Source organism: Sus scrofa, chromosome 9 (genome assembly GCF_054392235.1).
Source record: "Sus scrofa isolate SSC_HxYL_T2T_F1_AM1 chromosome 9, Sscrofa_HxYL_maternal_Yorkshire_Landrace_v2.0, whole genome shotgun sequence".
NCBI lineage: Eukaryota > Metazoa > Chordata > Mammalia > Artiodactyla > Suidae > Sus > Sus scrofa.
In genome coordinates, this window is record NC_139391.1 from 13034247 (window position 1) to 13053302 (window position 19056).

The 19056-nt window shown below is 40.7% G+C and overlaps 1 protein-coding gene, 1 long non-coding RNA gene and 1 pseudogene across 7 annotated transcripts in view; 2 read left to right on the forward strand and 1 right to left on the reverse strand.

Annotated features, from left to right (window-relative positions):
• NARS2 (asparaginyl-tRNA synthetase 2, mitochondrial) overlaps window positions 1-9345 on the reverse strand; it is a 142649-nt gene extending 133304 nt beyond the window's left edge. For 5 of the 6 annotated variants that reach the window (XR_014814769.1, XR_014814770.1, XR_002335551.2 and 2 more), the window contains exons 1-4: window positions 8884-9345; window positions 5200-5309; window positions 4714-4834; window positions 1758-1898 (exon numbers count right to left, since the gene is read on the reverse strand). Coding sequence is in view for 2 of the 6 variants with exons in the window: in XM_084975471.1 (XP_084831597.1) it covers window positions 1758-1898; window positions 4714-4834; window positions 5200-5309; window positions 8884-9024 (513 nt within the window). In the remaining 4 variants the exon portion in view is untranslated. Of the gene's footprint in view, window positions 1-1757; window positions 1899-4713; window positions 4835-5199; window positions 5310-6743; window positions 7573-7871 lie in introns of all 6 variants that reach the window. The other variant, XM_084975472.1, reaches the window with a different exon arrangement.
• Window positions 9346-9462: 117 nt separating this feature from the next.
• LOC146399746 (uncharacterized) lies at window positions 9463-13913 on the forward strand. Its single transcript, XR_014814805.1, has 2 exons — window positions 9463-10988; window positions 12810-13913. It is a non-coding gene; the product is annotated as an uncharacterized LOC146399746 (long non-coding RNA).
• Window positions 13914-16579: 2666 nt separating this feature from the next.
• On the forward strand, window positions 16580-17031 carry LOC106504824 (bublin coiled-coil protein pseudogene; annotated as a pseudogene).
• The last annotated feature ends 2025 nt before the right edge of the window (window positions 17032-19056 follow it).

Consider the following 19056-nt stretch of genomic DNA (forward strand, 5'->3'; position numbering starts at 1 on the left):
CTTCATCAACTTACCAACTATATTCACTGTGGCTTTCCTAGATTGCCGAAAATGGTTGAAAGGCAATGCTAAATGAGACAAGATGTTTTTAGTCATTAGACCAATCTGTTTGATCAATACCAATAATTCTTTACAATCAATGTTTACTGGAGTTCCTGCTGTGGCTCAGTAGGTTAAGGATCCAACTGCAGTGGCTCAGATCGCTGCAGAAGCGAAGGTTCAATCCCCGGCCCAGTGTAGTGGGTTAAAGGATCTGGCATTGTCACAGCTACAGTGTAGGTTGCAGCTGTGGCTTGGATTCAATCCCTAGCCCAGGAACTTCGAATACCGTGGGTGCAGTCATTAAAAAAGAAAAAGGAAAAAGAAATTAGTGCTGACTATATATAAACTGCCTGTGACCAAGATGGAGAAACAGGAACTAGATTTACCTTCCCATTTGAAACAACCAAAAAACCAAAAACAAAACAAGTCCAGAAGCAAACCACATGCAAGAATGATATTTCAACACTGGATATCAGAAACAAAGCAGAGTGACCCCTGAGAGGTAGCAAACAAACACAGTGAACCCTCCCGGGGCCCAGCTTACACCTTGAGATTTTCCAGCATGAAAAGGGGAGAAATATAGTGGAACCCAGCAGAGTCTCTGAGTTGAGACAGAGCTGAGAGTCTGAGGAGGCCAAAGTGGTTAGAACTGACCGGACTGAGAACCAGAGAGGAGAGAGCTGTGCTGACAATTTCAGAGATGTACAGAGCATCACCCTGGAGTGAGAGGTGGAGGAATGATCAGCACAGGCGTGTGAGGAAACCATCCAAGGCCAGGGGAAGAACCATTCAAAGCATAAGACGCTTCCTAAATATCCAGCACCCAGCAAGGTAAATTCACAACGTCTGCACCTAATCAAAGATGAGCAGGTATGCGAGGAGGCAAGAAAACATAATCCATAATGAAGACACTAATCAGGAGTTCCCGTCATGGCACAGTGGTTAACGAATCCGACTAGGAACCATGAGGTTGCGGGTTCGGTCCCTGCCCTTGCTCAGTGGGTTAAGGATCTGGCGTTGCCGTGAGCTGTGGCGTAGGTTGCAGACTTGGCTCGGATCCTGCATTGCTGTGGCTCTGGCGTAGGCTGTTGGCTACAGCTCCGATTAGACCCCTAGCCTAAGAACCTCCATATGCCACAAGAGCAGCCCAAGAAAGTGGCAAAAAGGCCAAAAAAAAAAAAGACACTAATCAATCAAATTGATTCATAACTGATAGACATGTTAGAAGAAACATGATCAACAGCCTTGTAAATTAACGATACTTTAATAAAACTTAATAAAAAGAGATAAGTAAGCTTGACAACATAGCAAAAGAAACACAAGGGAAAAACATTTTTAAGAAGAAAAGAACATCTGTGAACTATGGGAATATCAAGCGGACTAATATATGGGTAAGTGAAGTCACCAAAGGAGAAAAGTAACACAAAAAGTATGTGATGAAATGACAGAAAAATTTGGTGAAAATTGAAACACAGAGATGCAAGAAATTCAATGAATTCCAAACACAAAAAACATAGAGAAAACTGCCAAGGCACATCTTAATCAAATTGCTCAAAACGAGTGATAAAGAGAAAATTTAAAATCAGCCACAGAAAAAAAGTACCACACAATCAAGGGTGCTTGCAGTAAATAACCACAAGAACGTTCAGGATAATACTCTAGTGTTACAATTACTCAACTCACAAGCAAGAACACCGAGAAGCAAAGCTCCTTACCTTAAAAAAAGAATGGACAGCAGCTGTGGCTTCACTGCGAACTCTCAGGATAGAACCCAGAACATTAGTCCTGCACCGAAGGTGAGGATACTGTCTCAGATACTCCAGAGGATGCCGCTCTTTATATTTTAAAGGGAAAGCCTGCCAATAAAAGGAAAAACAAGTTAGAAGCTAAAAAAGATACTCTTTCATAAAATCAGTTTCCAAGGCAGTTGTTAAATAATAATGCTGTAGAGTAAAATTAAAATGCTTTCCTCCCCCCCGCCTTTTTGGGGAGGGCTGCACCCACAGCATATGGAGGTTCCCAGCTAGGGGTCCAATCACAGCCACAGCCACAGGAACTGCATCTGAGACCTACACCATAGCTCATGGCAATGCCGGTGCCTTAACCCACTAAGTGAGGCCAGGGATAGAACCTGCGTCCTCAATGATGCTAGTCAGAGTTGTTAATCGCTGAACCACGATGGGAACGGCTCCTCATTTCTTAACATAACTGACACATTAATTCTCACAAATTAAGAATCAGAAAGATGTGGGTTTGCATCCAGCTCTATTACTTACTAGCTTTAGAGTCTTGGGCAAAGTTACCATCACTGAGGCTAAATGCTTAGGTATCAAATCTCTACCCATTAGCTGTCAATCACTACTTACAAACAGATTAGGATATAATTACGCAAAACAGTCCACTGTTTGGCACACAGGAATTTACAACATTGTGGATATTAAAGATTATGTTCTCTACAGCTGTACACACACAGCTGGTGTTCAATTTTAAAATCACCCAAATGTCTCGAAAGCCCATAAGCTCACATAATCAATTGGCATTATTTATCACTGTTCATCAACACGTACCGCTGTTTCAGAACATGCGAGAAGGTCAACAGCTTTCTGTCATCTGGAAGAGCAGTGTATAGTCATAAAGATTTCTAAGGAAATTATGACTCTACCTAGAAAAATTTCTCTGCCCACACTCATTTTACAAAATTGAGAAGGTAGGGAAAAAACTTTCAGATCAAAACCAATGTTTCAATAAAAAATACAACAGAGAAGTAAAAGAGCCACGTTGGTAGCCTGTTTTAGAGTTATCTATTCCTTTTAAGCCTTATGCACACACTAAGTCCTAGAGACAAAGCCCCCATACCTACTGAAGAGACAGTATTATCACATTAATAGGAATCTGGAAACTGCTCGCAGGTTGGGAACTCGGTAACGTCTGAGTATTAAATAAGGACACTGGAGTTCCCGTCATGGCGCAGTGGTTAACGAATCCGACTAGGAACCATGAGGTTGCGGGTTCGGTCCCTGCCCTTGCTCAGTGGGTTAAGGATCTGGCGTTGCCGTGAGCTGTGGTGTAGGCTGCAGACGCGGCTCAGATCCCGTGTTGCTGTGGCTCTGGTGTAAGCCGGTGGCTACAGCTCCGATTGGACCCCTAGCCTGGGAACCTCCATATGCCACGGGAGTGGCTCAAGAAATAGCAAAAAGACCAAAGAAAAAAAAAAAAAATATATATATATATATATAAATAAAGACACTGAAACGAGGAGGAAGGATAAAACACATGGCAAAATTTTAATAATCTAACATTTCTCTAAAAAAGCAATAATAAAAATGGTAACCATCTCCATTCCTCTCTGAGTTCAAAATTATTTTCACGATCTATTTTTCAGACACCTTGGAACCCAATTCCTGATTTTACATGTCAATTAGAACTTCTTGGAAAATTATTCAGAATGACATTTAAAAAAAAACTGCGGAGTTTCTGTTATGACTCAGCAGTAACGAACCTCAATCCATGACAACGTGGGCTCGATCCCCAGCCTCGATTAGTGGGTCAAAGACCCAGCATTGCTGTGAGCTGCAGTAGGCTGCAGACAAGGCTGGGATCCTGAGTTGCTATGGCTGTGGTATAGGCCGAGAGCTGCATCTCCAATTTGACCTCTTGCCTGGGAACTTCCATATGCTACAGGTGTGGCCCTAAAACGTAAAACCAACCAACCAAACAAAAAACTTTCTATTTTCTTTTTTTCTTATTTTCAATTTCTTCCAGTTATCCAAAAGAACTAAAAATGAACTAAAATGATGCTATTTCCCTACATTTCTTCATTTTTTTGTTCATTAAATATTTGAAGATGATTATGGCAAAACCACAGGCGAGTCAATTGGCTGGTACAAAGATTTTCAGCTGTGCCACTAATCGGCAAGATGACCTAACCCAAGTCATTTTACCTGGTTGAGCCTTCTTTTCTCCAATTAGAAACTGGATTGATATTCTGATTCTCTTCCCTCTAACCTCTTTATCAGGCTTAAGTAAAAAGCTACTAACAGAAGAGTCTTGCAGAAACAGGGAGAAACAAATCTTAATGTAGAATTTTTATCTCTGTTCAGCCCGAGCATTACCACACTCTAATGCTGTCTAGTGGAATTTTACGTGATGAACAGAAATGTTCGTGTCTGTGCCACATGGTACGGTAGCCACCAGCTGCATGTGACTCCTGAGCACTGGAAATGCGGCCACTGAAGACCTGAATTTTCTAATATTAGCTCATTTAATATTAAATAGCCACAGGTGGCTAGTGGCTACCACGTTGGATGATGCAGTTCTAGATCATGCAAGTCATTCCGAGGCAGAGCTTTCCAAAGAACGTGGTCTGCCCTGGTGTCTCTTTGTCACTGCAGCCTACTAGGCATGTCTGCTAAAGTGGCAAATTTCAGGTGACAGGCACCACAGAGATGCATAGAGTAATATCACTTAGCTCTCACTCCTAAGACTTGGCCTTCTACACGAATACTTTTTGCTATTCTTTCTGCATTCCTCAGGTCTATCACCTGTCTCAATAATCTAGGAAGTCACAATCAAAATGTCCCACGTGCCATCTTCCCCATCATCACACTTAAAACAGTGCTAATGTTTTAAATTAATCCTTAACAGCCTCCATAAAAGTGTCACAAAACATACCTTGACATCACAATTTCCAACAACTTCAATTTTTTCTGCCTTCAGTTCCACATTTTGTCCTTTGGATGGACTTTTTACTAGCTGCCCTTGAACCTCCACAGAACTCCCAAAAGCCAGTTCTCTATAGGAATGAAAAACCAGCATAAACAAGACATTACATGTAACACTCACATTAACACAAATCTGGCTATCAGATCGTTAAAATATTTAATGATGGATGTTTTTACCTTTAATTGGGTTAAGAACTGCACACAGTTAAGAGAGAAGCAAAGGATAGATGGGGGATACTGTCAAGTGAAGATGTCAGAGAAAAGGATCTTGATTCAAATATTTAGGCTTGAGCCTCAAAGCTATGACGAGCAGATTCGTTTAGAAAGGTCGCTGACGGGGCAAACGCGAACTCTTGGATGAGGCAAATAGGGAGCAGAAGAGATAAAAAAGAAAAATCTCAGGGCTGTCAACAAAATAAAACAAAAAGCAACTCACCTACTGTCAAAGCTCGAATCTGCTACAACCTGCAGGCTTTCCAAGGATGAACCATCGTTTACATGTAGGAATAAGACTTCCTTCTGGGATCGGACTGAACGAATCCACCCCTGATAAGAAATTATTTCCCAACGTGAATTTAAAACACATAAACATTTTATATTTCCATTACACATACACACAGCATGAAAAAAAGAATAGAAGTCCTCATAATCTTGCCTTAAATCAATTGCTTTTAGCTCCCCAAAATGCATATATAATTTTATACGGTCCTTACAGCTTTGGCATTCCACCTTTTTTGTTGCTGTTTTGTTGATAAAGATCATCATTCTGAACAGATGCCCCAAATCTTGTTAGGCTGATGAGCCTAATTCACATAACCAATCCCCCCAATATTCCAGGATTTCTTCCTACCCCCGCCCCTCTCCTCCACCACTACACAAAACAGGGCCCATATTTTGGTTCCTTTCTCCGTCTTTATATAATTCCTGAAAAGTAGATTATGTAGTTATAGACTAGAAACATCTTAATGGGGTTTTTTTTTTCAAAAGTATCATACAAGAGTTCTCAAGGAACTTCTCCTTACAAACACATTACGTAGCCCGTAAACTCTCAAAGACACTCTGAATCTAAATGACAGATATGTATGCGTACAAGTGAGACGTCTTCGAGTAGAACAGTAACACTACCAACAGCTCTCACGGACCACATTCAACTTAAATTTTAACTCGCTAGAAATTAAAAGAGAGTGTTTTAGCAGACCCTGTGAGCAACTGTGCAACAACTGATGGTGTTCGATTAACCATCAAACATGCTTGCGAAAAGCAAGATGACGATACTTAAAAAAACAGCTGTACTGACCCTCACTTTCTCTGTATCCCCACCACCCCCTAGACATTGCTATTAAAGCCCTTCTCTTACTTCTTTGCATGTCCGTAATACTTTGAGGGCTTAGGAACCAGGTTTTTAGTTGCTTTGAAGGCTACTGCCAGGTACAGAGTAGATAATCCATAAGCATTTTTCCATGGAAGAATATCTGCCATGTACTGAACGTACCCCGTGACAAGCGTTTTACTACTTTCTTCATACGCCGTCTCCTCTCCTCACAACAGCTCTAAGGATTATCATTATTTCTACCTTACAAGTGAAGAACGGAGGCTCAGAGAAGTTAAATAACTTGCCTGAGGTCACACTGTTGGTAAAGGCAGAGCCTGAACTTGAACCCAAGTCTACTAGGAAGCCCTTGATTTCTCCAGGGCTACAAGAACTACATCATAAATTGCCTCAGTCGTGTATACAGGCCCTTCGTAATGTGGAGCAGGCCCAATTAGTACTAATTTCCAAGGCACCATTGTCTTGCTTTTCACTTGTTAGTAAAAGTTTAACATTTGTGGAGCACTGTTTGCAATGTTTCTGTCCTAAGCTCTTTATAAGTATTTTTCTACCTAGTCCTCACAAAAATTTAATGATTATTACCCTTTTAGAGATGAAGAAACATACTTAGAGAAGTTAGGATAACCTCCTTGTTTAATACTCAAGGTTACCTAGAAGTAGGGCTGGAATTCAAATACACTTCTGAGTTCAAGGTTCACGTTAACAACAAGCTCTTCAGGAATGCTGTTTCTATCCCGTCCCCAGTTCCTCTGAGGAAAACACCCTTCAACACTCAGCTACTTGTCACCTCCTGAAAGAAATCTTCCTTGACCTCCTCACGGTTAAGGACTTCCCTTGGTTTTCTCAAAGCTATTTATACTACTAATACTCATCACATTTTTGTAATTAACTTGTCTAAGCCATTAGACCAGGGCTGTCTAACAAACATATAATGCGAACCACATACGTAATTCTACGTTTTTTTTTAAGTGGTCACATCAAAAGTGCAAAGACCAATTGGGAGAGGGGAAGGAGTGGGATGGATTGGGAGTTTAGGGTTAACAGATGCAAACTATTATATTTAGAATGGATAGACAATAAGGTCCTACAGTATAGCACAGGGAACTGTATCCAATCTCCCAGGATAGATCACGATGAAAAATAATATTTTAAAAAAGAACATATATTTATATGTATGACTGAGTGACTTTGCGGTACAGTACAAATTGCTACAACACTGTAAATAACTATAATAAAACTTTTTAAAAAGTAAAAAGAAATGGGTAACGTTCATTTTAATGATGTATTTTGTTCAACCCATTTTGTCCAAAACATCAACATATAATCAATATAAAAAAGCAGAGACACTGTGCATTCTTTTTTGTTCTTCAAAGTTGGTGTGTATTTTACAATTACAGTACCTCTCAATTCAGTCTAGCCACATTTCAAGTGCTCAGGGCCCTAAGTGCCAGGTAGCTTCTAAATTAAGAGTGTAGGGCACTAAAAAGAAATCCAAAAAAAAAAAAAAAAAAAAAAGTTCCCGTCGTGGCGCAGTGGTTAACGAATCCGACTAGGAACCATGACATTGCGGGTTCGGTCCCCGCCCTTGCTCAGTGGGTGAAGGATCCGGCGTTGCCGAGAGCTGTGGTGTAGGTTGCAGACGCGGCTCGGATCCCACGTTGCCGTGGCTGTGGCGTAGGCCAGTGGCTACAGCTCCGATTCGACCCCTAGCCTGGGAACCTCCATATGCCGCAGGGGCAGCCCAAGAAATAGCAAAAACAAAAAACAAAAAACAAAACAAAAAAAATAAATCCTTTAACGGAGTAGCCTCTGTTCTCATTTCTGAATCCTTTCTAGGCTAGCACACAGAGGGCATCATTAGCGTATGCTGAATAGATTAATGCCAGAAAATATTTTGATTTGGATCTCAGAAAGAACATGCATGAAACTCCCAAAAATGCAAAGGGGGGAAACTGGTCATACGGCTACAAATCAAAGATAGATGAGGACGACAAAAGTAATTACATCAGTGTGATTCAGCAACCTAATAAACCAAACCACCTTGTTTGGTCTGGTCCTTCTGTGTGGAACTGCTGCAAATTATAGTATTAACAAAGAAATGAGAGCAGCTCGTCTTTACCGACTGTGGGACACTGTCCCAAATTTTTCTAACTAACTTTCCGGACTATTATCATTTCCATTCTCATAAGAGGAAAGTGAGGTTCAGAGCACATGAAGTGCCGTGCCCCGAACTGACAACCTACTAAACAGCAGAAATTTAAACCTAGGCAGCTTGACTCCAGATCTCCTTCGAACTGCTACACTCCACTCTTTCTCCTAATTTATTAAACAAAAGTTATATGCAAAGCCTCATTTTAGGCACTGAGGTGGTTAAAAGTTGACCTAAGAGGTCTGGTTTGGTTGAACAAATTTTTCTGTCAGCCATGTGTGAATACCAAGACAGGTAAGAAAAGGCTCCTGGTCTCAAGGGGCTACTTAAGTGTGAATACACATAAGGGACAAAGGAAAAGGGGCTCGTTCGTTTTTCTGCAAGATTAACAAGTCTACATATAATGCCGCGGTATCAAGAAAGCCAAGTTCCAGCACTTTCCAAGTATCTAAACAGTTTTCCGAAAACTACCAAGCCAAGGAAAGGAGGAAAACGTGGACGCACGCACACGACTGCTTAGCATTTCTAACTTTCCCCTGCCGGTCATTCTGTCCGACCCGACGGGACCAGGCAAGCCTGAACTCGGATGTGCCAAATCGGTCAACGAAAAGGACAAACCTACCCGCTTTCGACACACTAACCTGGACCTTAACGCGCTCCCCATTCGCGTTCTGGGCACCGAGAGCGTCCCGCACGCTCAGTTTTGTTGAAGGTTTGTGCCTTGGGCAGGGAACGGAGGAACAGGAGCGCAGGGCTCGGAGGAGACACCGGGCCCCGAACATCGCGCGGCCGCCCAGGCCCTCCTCGTGACCAGCCCTGATGCAGGGAGCGTTCGGACGCAGCCCGCGGGGACCCTCTCTTCTCCCCTCTTCCGGGCCGCAGCAAGCCCTTGGGCGCTCGAGACCCCTTCCCCTTCAAGGGTCCCAGCTCGGTCCCCACGGAACCTCTCCTGCTTCCCGCTTCCCTAAAGGGCGGAACGGAGACAACACATTCAGCAGCAAACGCCAAAAACAAACCGCGCGCCTTGGGCACGCGGGACACCCCACAACCCCTCACAGATTCTAAACCCACGCCTGAGTAGCTGCAGAAAGAGGCGCGGCCCCCGCCCCTACGTCACCACGCCAAGGCCAACGTCATCACGCTGCCGGGAGGTTCAGAGGGAGCATGCGTACTCGTGACCCCAGGTAAAGAGGAGGCGGGGCGGAGGAAGGGAAGGGGTCGGGAGCTGAGATAGGGCGGAGCTAAGACACAAGAACCTTGCGTTGAAGGAACCGGATAGTCTACTGGGGGCTAGATCCGAGTGACTGATGCAGAAAGAAGGCGACCAAGAGGAGACTCTTGATTGTTGAGAAGATTAGCGTGAGGGGATCAGTCTTTGCGAATTCTGAGAACAGAGAAAAACAAAGCACAGACCCTGGTAAAGTTACAGGTGGGTGGTACCAGACATCCAAACAGCTGAATAAATGGGGGATCAGTTCCCTGGCAGAGCCCAAGCGCAGTATGCCAAAGATAGCTCGCCGGAAAAGGTAGCGCTTTGACAGGTAAGAGTAAGTGAAGAGACCTTGGACAGACGAGTCAGAGAAGGCGGGACAGTGGAGGAGTGTTGGGCATTGCCTGCCAGAATCTTCAAGTCTCGCCCTCTCCTTTTTCTAACACATTTATCTGCATTTGTTTGACGTGGAAATGATGGCTCGTTCATGAATTAAGCCACCTTTCAAATGTATCCCCCCCGAATAATTTTATTTCCTGTAACTCATGGATGAATTAGTTTTCTAATTAAAAGACAGAAGTAAGGACTACTTACTTATTCTGCCATTTTGCAATTATGCCCTTTTTTTGTGAACTTAGGCACGATGAAGTTAAATGAATTGCTCAAGGATATACATTCTATAAGATTTAGACTCGGAAATCCTGGCTCCTTGCACTAAACTATTATGCTATCAGTGTCTCAAGGTGGGAAATAAAACTATGGTTCCTTCCATCAAGGAATTCATGGTCTTGACATGATGGAGACTAGCAAGAAAACAGAGAATTGTGATACAAACCAGTAAGTACCAATATGCATGTATGAGCCAAATGGAGAGGTGGCAAAGGAGATAATTAAGCTGAGTTTTGGAGGAAGATCAGAATTTTGTCAGGTTGGGATGTAGAAAGAGTATTTCCTGCCAGAAGATGGGCAGGAAAGGTTTCCAGGAGGGCAGACAGCCTGGAAGAATTGTAAGACTATTCTCAAGACAGACTAGAAAATACCCCCCTAGTTCTTGGACACTTCTCAAACCTTGAGAGCAGAAACACGGAAACTTGCTGCCAAATGCCTTCAGAATTATGTGAGCTATATGCCTTAAAAAATGTTTGCCTTTGGTATTGTTTGCAAAATCTGAGAAGACAGTCTGAGACACATAGAAATAACGTAGTCTGGTTCAAATCTCCTCTTTGACTACCTTTCAAAGGGACCAAAAATAGTGACCAGCTGGCTCACTTCCTACCCAGGCCATTTGTCTGGCTAGCCTTTCTTTACCAAGTCCCCTTAGTATGCATCTTAAGAACTGTAGTACCAGTGTCAGAGAAGAAGGATCCTGACTTTTTTTTAACCCTCTCTCCTTCCACTTGTTTAAGCCAAAGGGTTAATTATTTTCTCAGCAGGGGTACTGGCCAGTAGTATGATGAAAGCAAAGGAAACCTGTGGCTGAAACTGAAAATTAGGTATAGTTAATTAAAAACAGATATCATTGAGGGAGTTCCTGTCGTGGCGGCGCAGCAGAAATGAATCTCACTAGGAACCATGAGGTTGCAGGCTCGATCCCTGGCCTTGCTCACTGGGTTGAGAATTCAGCATTGCTGTGAGCTGAGGTGTGGGTCGCAGACAAGGCTCGGATCTGTTGCTGTGGCTGTGACGTAGGCCGGCGCCAACAGCTCTGATTAGACCCCTAGCCTGGGAACCTCCATGTGCCGTGGATGCAGCCCTAAAAAGACAAAAAATAAAATAAAATAGATATCATTGACAGTTGGCTATAGCATTTATGTGTCTGATGCTAAGTTCAAGACACTGTATCTGGTGCTCTGTCAAATCATATCATCTTACTTTTATTTTCAGTGCTAGAGTGACACTTCCCCTTTTAGATTCATCCTCTTCCGGACAGTAGCCAGAGTGGTCTTTCTAAGAAGAATATATTACTAGGTCAGTAATAAATGATGGCTGGTGCCATAGGATCCTTAGTATGTGCCAGGATTACTATATTAATATTAATGTGTAAGGTTATATATTTTCACATAGTGACACACCTAATCCTCACAATAGCCCTGTGAAGTACGGTTAGTATCCTCACCCCCAGTTTCCAAAGAAGAAAACAAAGCTCAGAGAGGTTTCATGGTTTGTATGGGCGATTTGGCACCAGAGTTCATTCTCTTACCCCCTCATAAGCCCCAGTGATTAAACAATGCCTCGCTGTTCTCCCGAGAGCATAAAGAGGACTTGCCTTCTTCAGCACACCTACCATGATCCATAGTGTTTCCTGAAGTGCCCTGGAGCGAGGAACAGAAGTGAAACATTCTTACAGTTACCTTTTACTACTGCAGGTGTGTGCAGTGAAAACTGTCAGCATTACTCGTCAGCTTGGGGGAGGGTTTTAATCACACCTGCAGCTTGACAGGTTCCAGCTACACTTGCAAAGCTTCAGGGCTTCCAAAAGGCAGGCATTATGCTGGCACCACATGCCATCATGGAGTACCACCCAGTGCTCAGGGTTTTCATTAGGCTTCATCTAGGTCATGACCTTGGAGCATAGAGGAACACCGTGCTTGATGAAGAAATTATAGAGATAACAGGTGAAGAAAAGCAAGAGATGAATATTGTAAAGCATCTTGAGTTTCTTTGAGGGAGCTAACAATGGAGACTAAACTTGACAAATGCAAAGGTACACACACAGAGCAGAAAGAGTCACATTTGTGCTTTGCAACTTTAAGAAAAGCACTTTGTAATCTAGAAGCAAAAGCAGACAAGTAAAGGGTCAATAAAGGAATAAGCATAGAAGAGCTTATAGCAACCACCTCAAATTTAGTTTCTGAGATAGATCCATGTAGCTCTCATTCATTCTTTTTACTACTCTATTGTATAAATTGCCATAATTTATCTGTTCTCATTCCTAGTCGGATTCGTTAACCACTGTGCCACAACGGGAACTCCCAGAGTCTTTCTTCTTAATCACTATGTGAATGCCAGAGAAGCAGAAATATTTGCTTTGTGATGATTCTAAATGCCCAAGAGTTCTGGCAAATTATATGATAATATTCTTCAGTAAAACATAGCATTTTTCATTAAACTAAAATTTTAAAAAAGATAAGTACTTGGATTTAATTGAACTGTTCTAGCAAAGAAATATATTGTTATTTCGATGTAGTATTATGATAATTTAAAATCTGCAGGAAGTGAGATATTTTAATTTCTTGAGTGGTCATCAAACACTCCTACCACCCGGTAGTGGCATATATATATATATTGCAACGAGAGATATTTTTATAAGCAAGTAAATCTCCTTTGAGAGCCGAATCTGTACAAGACAGCTCTGAGGTGGTGGCTATGAAGCAGAAGTCTCATCTTCTAAAAAAAATATCCAGACCACAATGTGCTGCATTATAAGAGGAAGGTATGATGGAGATTTGGTAGAGAATTTATAAACCATCTCTTCACAGAAATATGTTATCCTTCTCAAACTCTTGGGAAAAAATAGAAAAGGAGGGGATACTTCCAAACTCATTTTATGAAGTCAGCTTACCTTGATACCGTAACTAGACAAGAAGAGACAATTATAGGTTAATATCTTTGATGAACATAGATGCAAAAATACTCAACAAAATACTAGCAAAACAAATTCAACAATACAGTAAAAGTATCATATATCATGATCAAGTGGGATTTATCAGTGGGTGGTAGTATTAATCAACATATGCAAATCAATCAATGTGACTGCATTAAGAAACAAAGGATAAAAATCATATGATCTCAATGGATGCAGAAAAAGCACTTGACAATATTCAGCATCCATTCATGATAAAAACTCTCAACAAAGTGGGTGCAGAGGGAATGTCCCTCAACGTAATAAAGGCCATGTATGTCAAGCCCACAGCTAACATCACACTTAACAGTGAAAAATATAAGGCATTTTATCCACAATAAGGAACAAGACAAGGATGCCTACTCAGACCATTTTTATTCAACATAGCAGTATGTCTCTATTTGAAAATGACATGACATTTTATATAGAAAACCCGGTTAGAACTAATAAGTGATTTCAGTAAGGTTGCAGGATATAAAATCACTATACAAAAATCAGTTGCCTTTCTATATACCAACAGTGAACTATGAGAAACAGAAATAAAGAAAACAATCCCATTTATAATTGAATCAAAAAGAATCCTAGGAGTAAATTTAACCAGGGAAGTAAAAGATCTATACACTGAAAACTATGACATACAGATGAAAGAAACTGAAGGCACAAATAAAGATATTTTATTCTCAAGGATTGAAAGACGAGTGTTAAAATGTCCATACTATTCTAGGCAATCTACAGTTTCAATGCAATCCCTATTGAAATAACAGAATAAACAATTATAAAATTTGTATGGAACCACAAAAGACAAAGTAGCCAAAGCAATCTGGAGAAAGAAGAACAAAGCTGGAGGCATTAGGCCTCCTAACTATACTGCACCATTATAGTAGTCAAAATAGTATGGCACTGGAATAAAAACATTAGATATATAGATCAATGGAACAGATTATAGAGCCCATAAATAAAACCCATGCACATATGGTCAGTTAATTTATAACAAAGTTGCCAAGAATATACAATGGGGAAACTACAGTCTCTTCAATAAATGGTATTGTGAAAACTGGACAGCTACATGCAAAACAATAAAAAATCAACTCAAAATGGATTAAAGACTTGAACATAGACTGGAAACCATAAAACTCCTAGAATAAAACACAGGGAACCGGCTCCTTGACTTTAGTCTTGCTCGTGATGTTTTGGATTTGACAGCAAAAGCAACAACAAACAATTGGGAACATATCAAACTACAAAGCTTCTGTACAGCAAAGGAAACCAACAGCAATATGAAAAGGCAACCTACAGAATGGGAGAAAATATTTGCAAATGATAAATCTGAAAAAGCATTAATACCTAAAATATATGAAGAACACATACAACTCAGGAAAAATGTATAAACAATCTGATTTTTAAAATGGGTAGAGGATCTGAAGAGACAGTTTTCCAAAGAAGACATACAGATGGTCATCGGGTACATGAAAAGGTACTCAACACTGCTAATCATCAGGGAAATGGAAATCAAACCCACAGTGAGGTATCACTTTATACCTGTTATTATGAATGTTAACAAAAAAATAATATCCCATGATGTCTGTCTTCCCTGTGACTCTCCAGTAGTAATTTCACTTATGGGACAGGTGAGTCTGTGTGAATTCTCATGGTTCTTTCTTCTGATAGAGTGTGGCTTCTATATCATTGTCCTAGCTCCATGTCTTTGGTCAAGTAATTAACTTCTTTGTGTTTTGGTTTCTTTACTTGTTAAATGAAGATAATGATAGTTCCTCATTTATAAGGCAGTTCTAACAATTCACTGAAATATTGCATATAAAGTACTTATAAAGCTGGTATGAAAAATGTTGGCAGTTATTATGAATATTATCATCATTTAAGTGGTACTTTATATTACCTACTTGATAAGGAACTTTTATTTTCAACACAGTGATTCTCAACTTCAGTGTTAAAGCAGTTTGATCCATCATAATCAGCTGTGAGATGTGCCATATATAATTATTACTGTTAATATAAATCAGAGATTAATACATACATACACATATATTTTTATATATATTTTAAGGCCATGATTGTGGCCAAAAAACAAACAAAACAAACACATTAAAAACTACCATTAGTCAGTTTTATGTTATTAGTATTTTAACATAAATGACTTCATAATATGAGTTTGGAAGTGTCCTCTCCTTTTCTGTTTTGTTTTGTTTTGTTTTTGCAAGAGTTTGAGAAGGATAACTTGGATTTCTATGAAGATATATTTTATAAATTCTCTACATAAACATAAACCTCAAAAAATCATAAATATAGCAAATTTAAAAAAACTCCTAAAAGCCCTATTGGCCATTTCTGGGGATTGTAAGAACACCATTTTTCTGAAAATTGGTAAATAATAAGAAAGAAACAAGCATTTGGCCTGCCTTGCCTGAACTGTATTTCAAGGTAATCAAATAGCTAATAAGGAAAAAGTTATTATGTACTGAAGAATTCCAACTAAGAAATGCAAAGGGATTATCAAAGTAGAAAACTACCAGTTTATAATCATTAATGAAATAGCGAGGCGACAATCACCAATGATTCTAAAATAATTAGGAGAAACACTAATAGGGAACTTTATAAGAAAGGTATACACACACCACTATATATAAAATAGATAACAAGGATGTATCTATTTCCCTGTATAGCACAGGGAAATTACTCCATCCTGTGTAATAACCTATACAGGAAAAGAATCTGGAAAGGAACAGATTATGTGTATATATAACTGATTTCCTCTGCTGTTTACTGGAAACTAACACAACTTTGTAAGTCAACTATACTCCAATAAAATTTAAAAAAGAAAGAGAGAGAGAGGAAGGAAGGAAGGAAGGGAGGGAGGGAGGGAGGGAGGGAGGGAGGAAAAGAGAGAGAAAGAAATGCATGCACCCGCATGTTCATTGCAGCACTATTCACAATAGCCAGGACATGGAAACAACCCAAATGTCCATCAACAGATGATTGGATTCGGAAGATGTGGTATATATACACAATGGAATACTACTCAGCCATAAAAAAGGATGACATCATGCCATTTGCAGCAACATGGATGGAACTAGAGAATCTCATCCTGAGTGAAATGACCCAGAAAGACAAAGACAAACACCATATGATATCACTTATAACTGGAATCTAATATCCAGCACAAATGAACATCTCCTCAGAAAAGAAAATCATGGACTTGGAGAAGAGACTTGTGGCTGCCTGATGGGAGGGGGAGGGAGTGGGAGGGATCGGGAGCTTGGGCTTATCAGACACAACCTAGAATAGATTTACAAGGAGATCCTGCTGAATAGCATTGAGAACTATGTCTAGATACTCATGTCGCAACAGAAGAAAGGGTGGGGGAAAAACTGTAATTGCAATGTATACATGTAAGGATAACCTGACCCCTTTGCTGTACAGTGGGAAAATTAAAAAAAAAAAAAAAAAAAAAAAAAAAAGAAAGAAATGCAGCAGGACCCATCTGGCTCTGAGCTCTATCCACTGCCTCCAGCTCCTGCCCCGTGCTGCCTGCCGGTGCGACGGCTGTCCATGTTCCATCCCTGTGGGGTCCTTGCTGTGCTGGAGCCTGCAATGTCGGGGACTAACAGGGACTTTGACATGTAGGTGGAGGCAGGCACAGAAAGCAAGGACAACTGCTTTGGGGAAGCAGAACATGCTGCCACGCTGGACCAGAGCAACTCCTGTTTGGACCACCTGAAGGCGAATAAATGATCACCTCCTTACCTGCCAACAAGAGCTGCTTGAATCCAACCAGCAGATGCACCTTGAGTTCCAGCAGCAGCTCAGGGAGGCCCCCAGTGATGCCAGCCCCTAGACTCTGGGAGCCCCCAGCCAGGCCCCAACCCTGCCTCCCTAGCCAGGCTCTGGCCTAAGCACTCACCACCTGGCGTAGATACTTTCTCAAGGGCTGGCATACAGATCTCCTTGTGGGTCTGTCTGCCTACGCCTCCCTTCTGGTACTTCTCTTGGCATGCCTGGGCCAGGCCCACTTCCTGACATCCTCTTCCGGGGCCAGATGTGGGCCAGCAAGCCACCCACCCTGATGGCCTCACCAACTCCTGGACTCTCTCCACTCTGCCCAGACCTGAGTGTCCCCATTAAATGAAAAAAGAAAAAAAAAAAAAAAAGAAAGAAAAGAAAAAAGAAATGCATCAGGCTGACATGTCTAAAATCACTGATTAGTCTTAATATCATTAAAAGTGTGACAATGAGACATTACATGTCTTCTAATCATTCTCCTAATACAGCAGGAAATATTTAGCATACTTGGAATACTATGCCGAGCATTCTTGCAAATATAAACAAACACATAAATAGGACAAATTTGATGTGGTCTCTAAATCAGGGGTGGGCAAACTTTTTCTATAAAAAGTCAGAGTGTAAATATTCTAGGGCTAGTCTTTACCACATGTCCTTTGTTTTTCTTCTTTATTTGTTTTGATAATCCTTTAAAACAGAAATGATCATTCTTAAATTTTACGAACTACAAAAACAGGCTTGGGCTAGATTTAGCCTGCTTAACATAGTCTGCCACACTTGTTCTAGATTAAATAGCAGTTTACAGTGAATATGGGAGTTAGGGGAACAAATTAAAAATGATCATGAGGAGGAAATAAGTATAGTCCAGAATTTAGGAAATCCTATAGGACATATAAACTAGTTTCTTTAACAACAAAAAAACATTTAAAATGGTGAGGGAAAATTATAAAGAAAAATTAAGAGACATATTAACCAAATGCAATGCATAAGTTCCTTATTTGGATCCTGATTTTAAAAAGTCGGTTGGAAAAAGATATGTGTGTGTCATAGAGAAGGAGAGACAGAAAAACAGAAAGAGAGACAGAGACAGAGGGAGAAATTTCAATAGGCACAGGGTATTATTTTTTTGAATGTGTTTGTGGAAGATTGCTTTATTTCCTCCTTAAATGTTTGCTAGAAATCACTAATGTAGCCATGTAGGCCTAGAACCCTTTTCTTTTGCAGGTTTCAAATGACAAATTTAGTATGCTTAATAAATATGATGTGCGGACTTTCTATTTCTTTTTGTGTTAGTTTTTTTTTAAGTTTCATTTTGAAAGAAACTTGTCTTCCACTTTTGGAGGCAGCAGTTTACCTTATGACTTCAATTCTCTGAGGGCCCCAATTAGAGTGGTTTTCAGCTTATTCAGCTTTTTTTTTTTCTTCTTGTGAGGACAGAAGTGACAACTTGCAAGACCTTACATGCTGGATTGGAAATCAGAAGGGAAAGATCTAAAAGAGAGGGAAAAGTGATGCAGGAGAGAAGAGAATTCCTGGAGTGCTGTGTTTGAGTAGGTGAGAGGGGCTGGCATCTAATGTACCAGAGGAGGGCTAGACTTAGCTGAGAATGCTATGGGCAGTTTCTCTGTAGTACCAGGAGAAGGTAAAATCCATGGCCACACATGCAGGCTGATGGATGTATGCAGGGTTATGTGGTCCTGAAAGGTGCTGAAAGCCCTCTGTAATTTGCTTCTACTTCACAATGAAATAGGAGGCAAGGTCTTCTTCTGGGGTGTGGGGGGTGGGGAGAGAGAGATGAGCTAGTACCAATTTTGAAAAAAAAAAAGAAAAGACTATGAAATAATCATTTAGGAAAGTAGATGGACTGCAGAAAGACAGTCTGATTGCCAGGCGGAAAGAGGGATCACTCGAGAATCTCAGTCATAACTGTGAAGTGATGCCTCTAGTCTCAGCAAACAATGTGACAAATCCATTATAATAAAAACCGCTGGTATGTCTTAATGTCTCTTTTCCTCCCTTTCATAACAGAAGCCCAGAAATACATCTGGGTGCCTAGCTCCACATAATAAAGGCATTTCCTAGCTTCCTTTGAAGGTAGACATGGTCATGGAACGAGGTAACTAAAGTCTAGAAACAGAATGCAGCAGAATTGGTTTCTACAACTTTTGGGAAGAATCATTAATG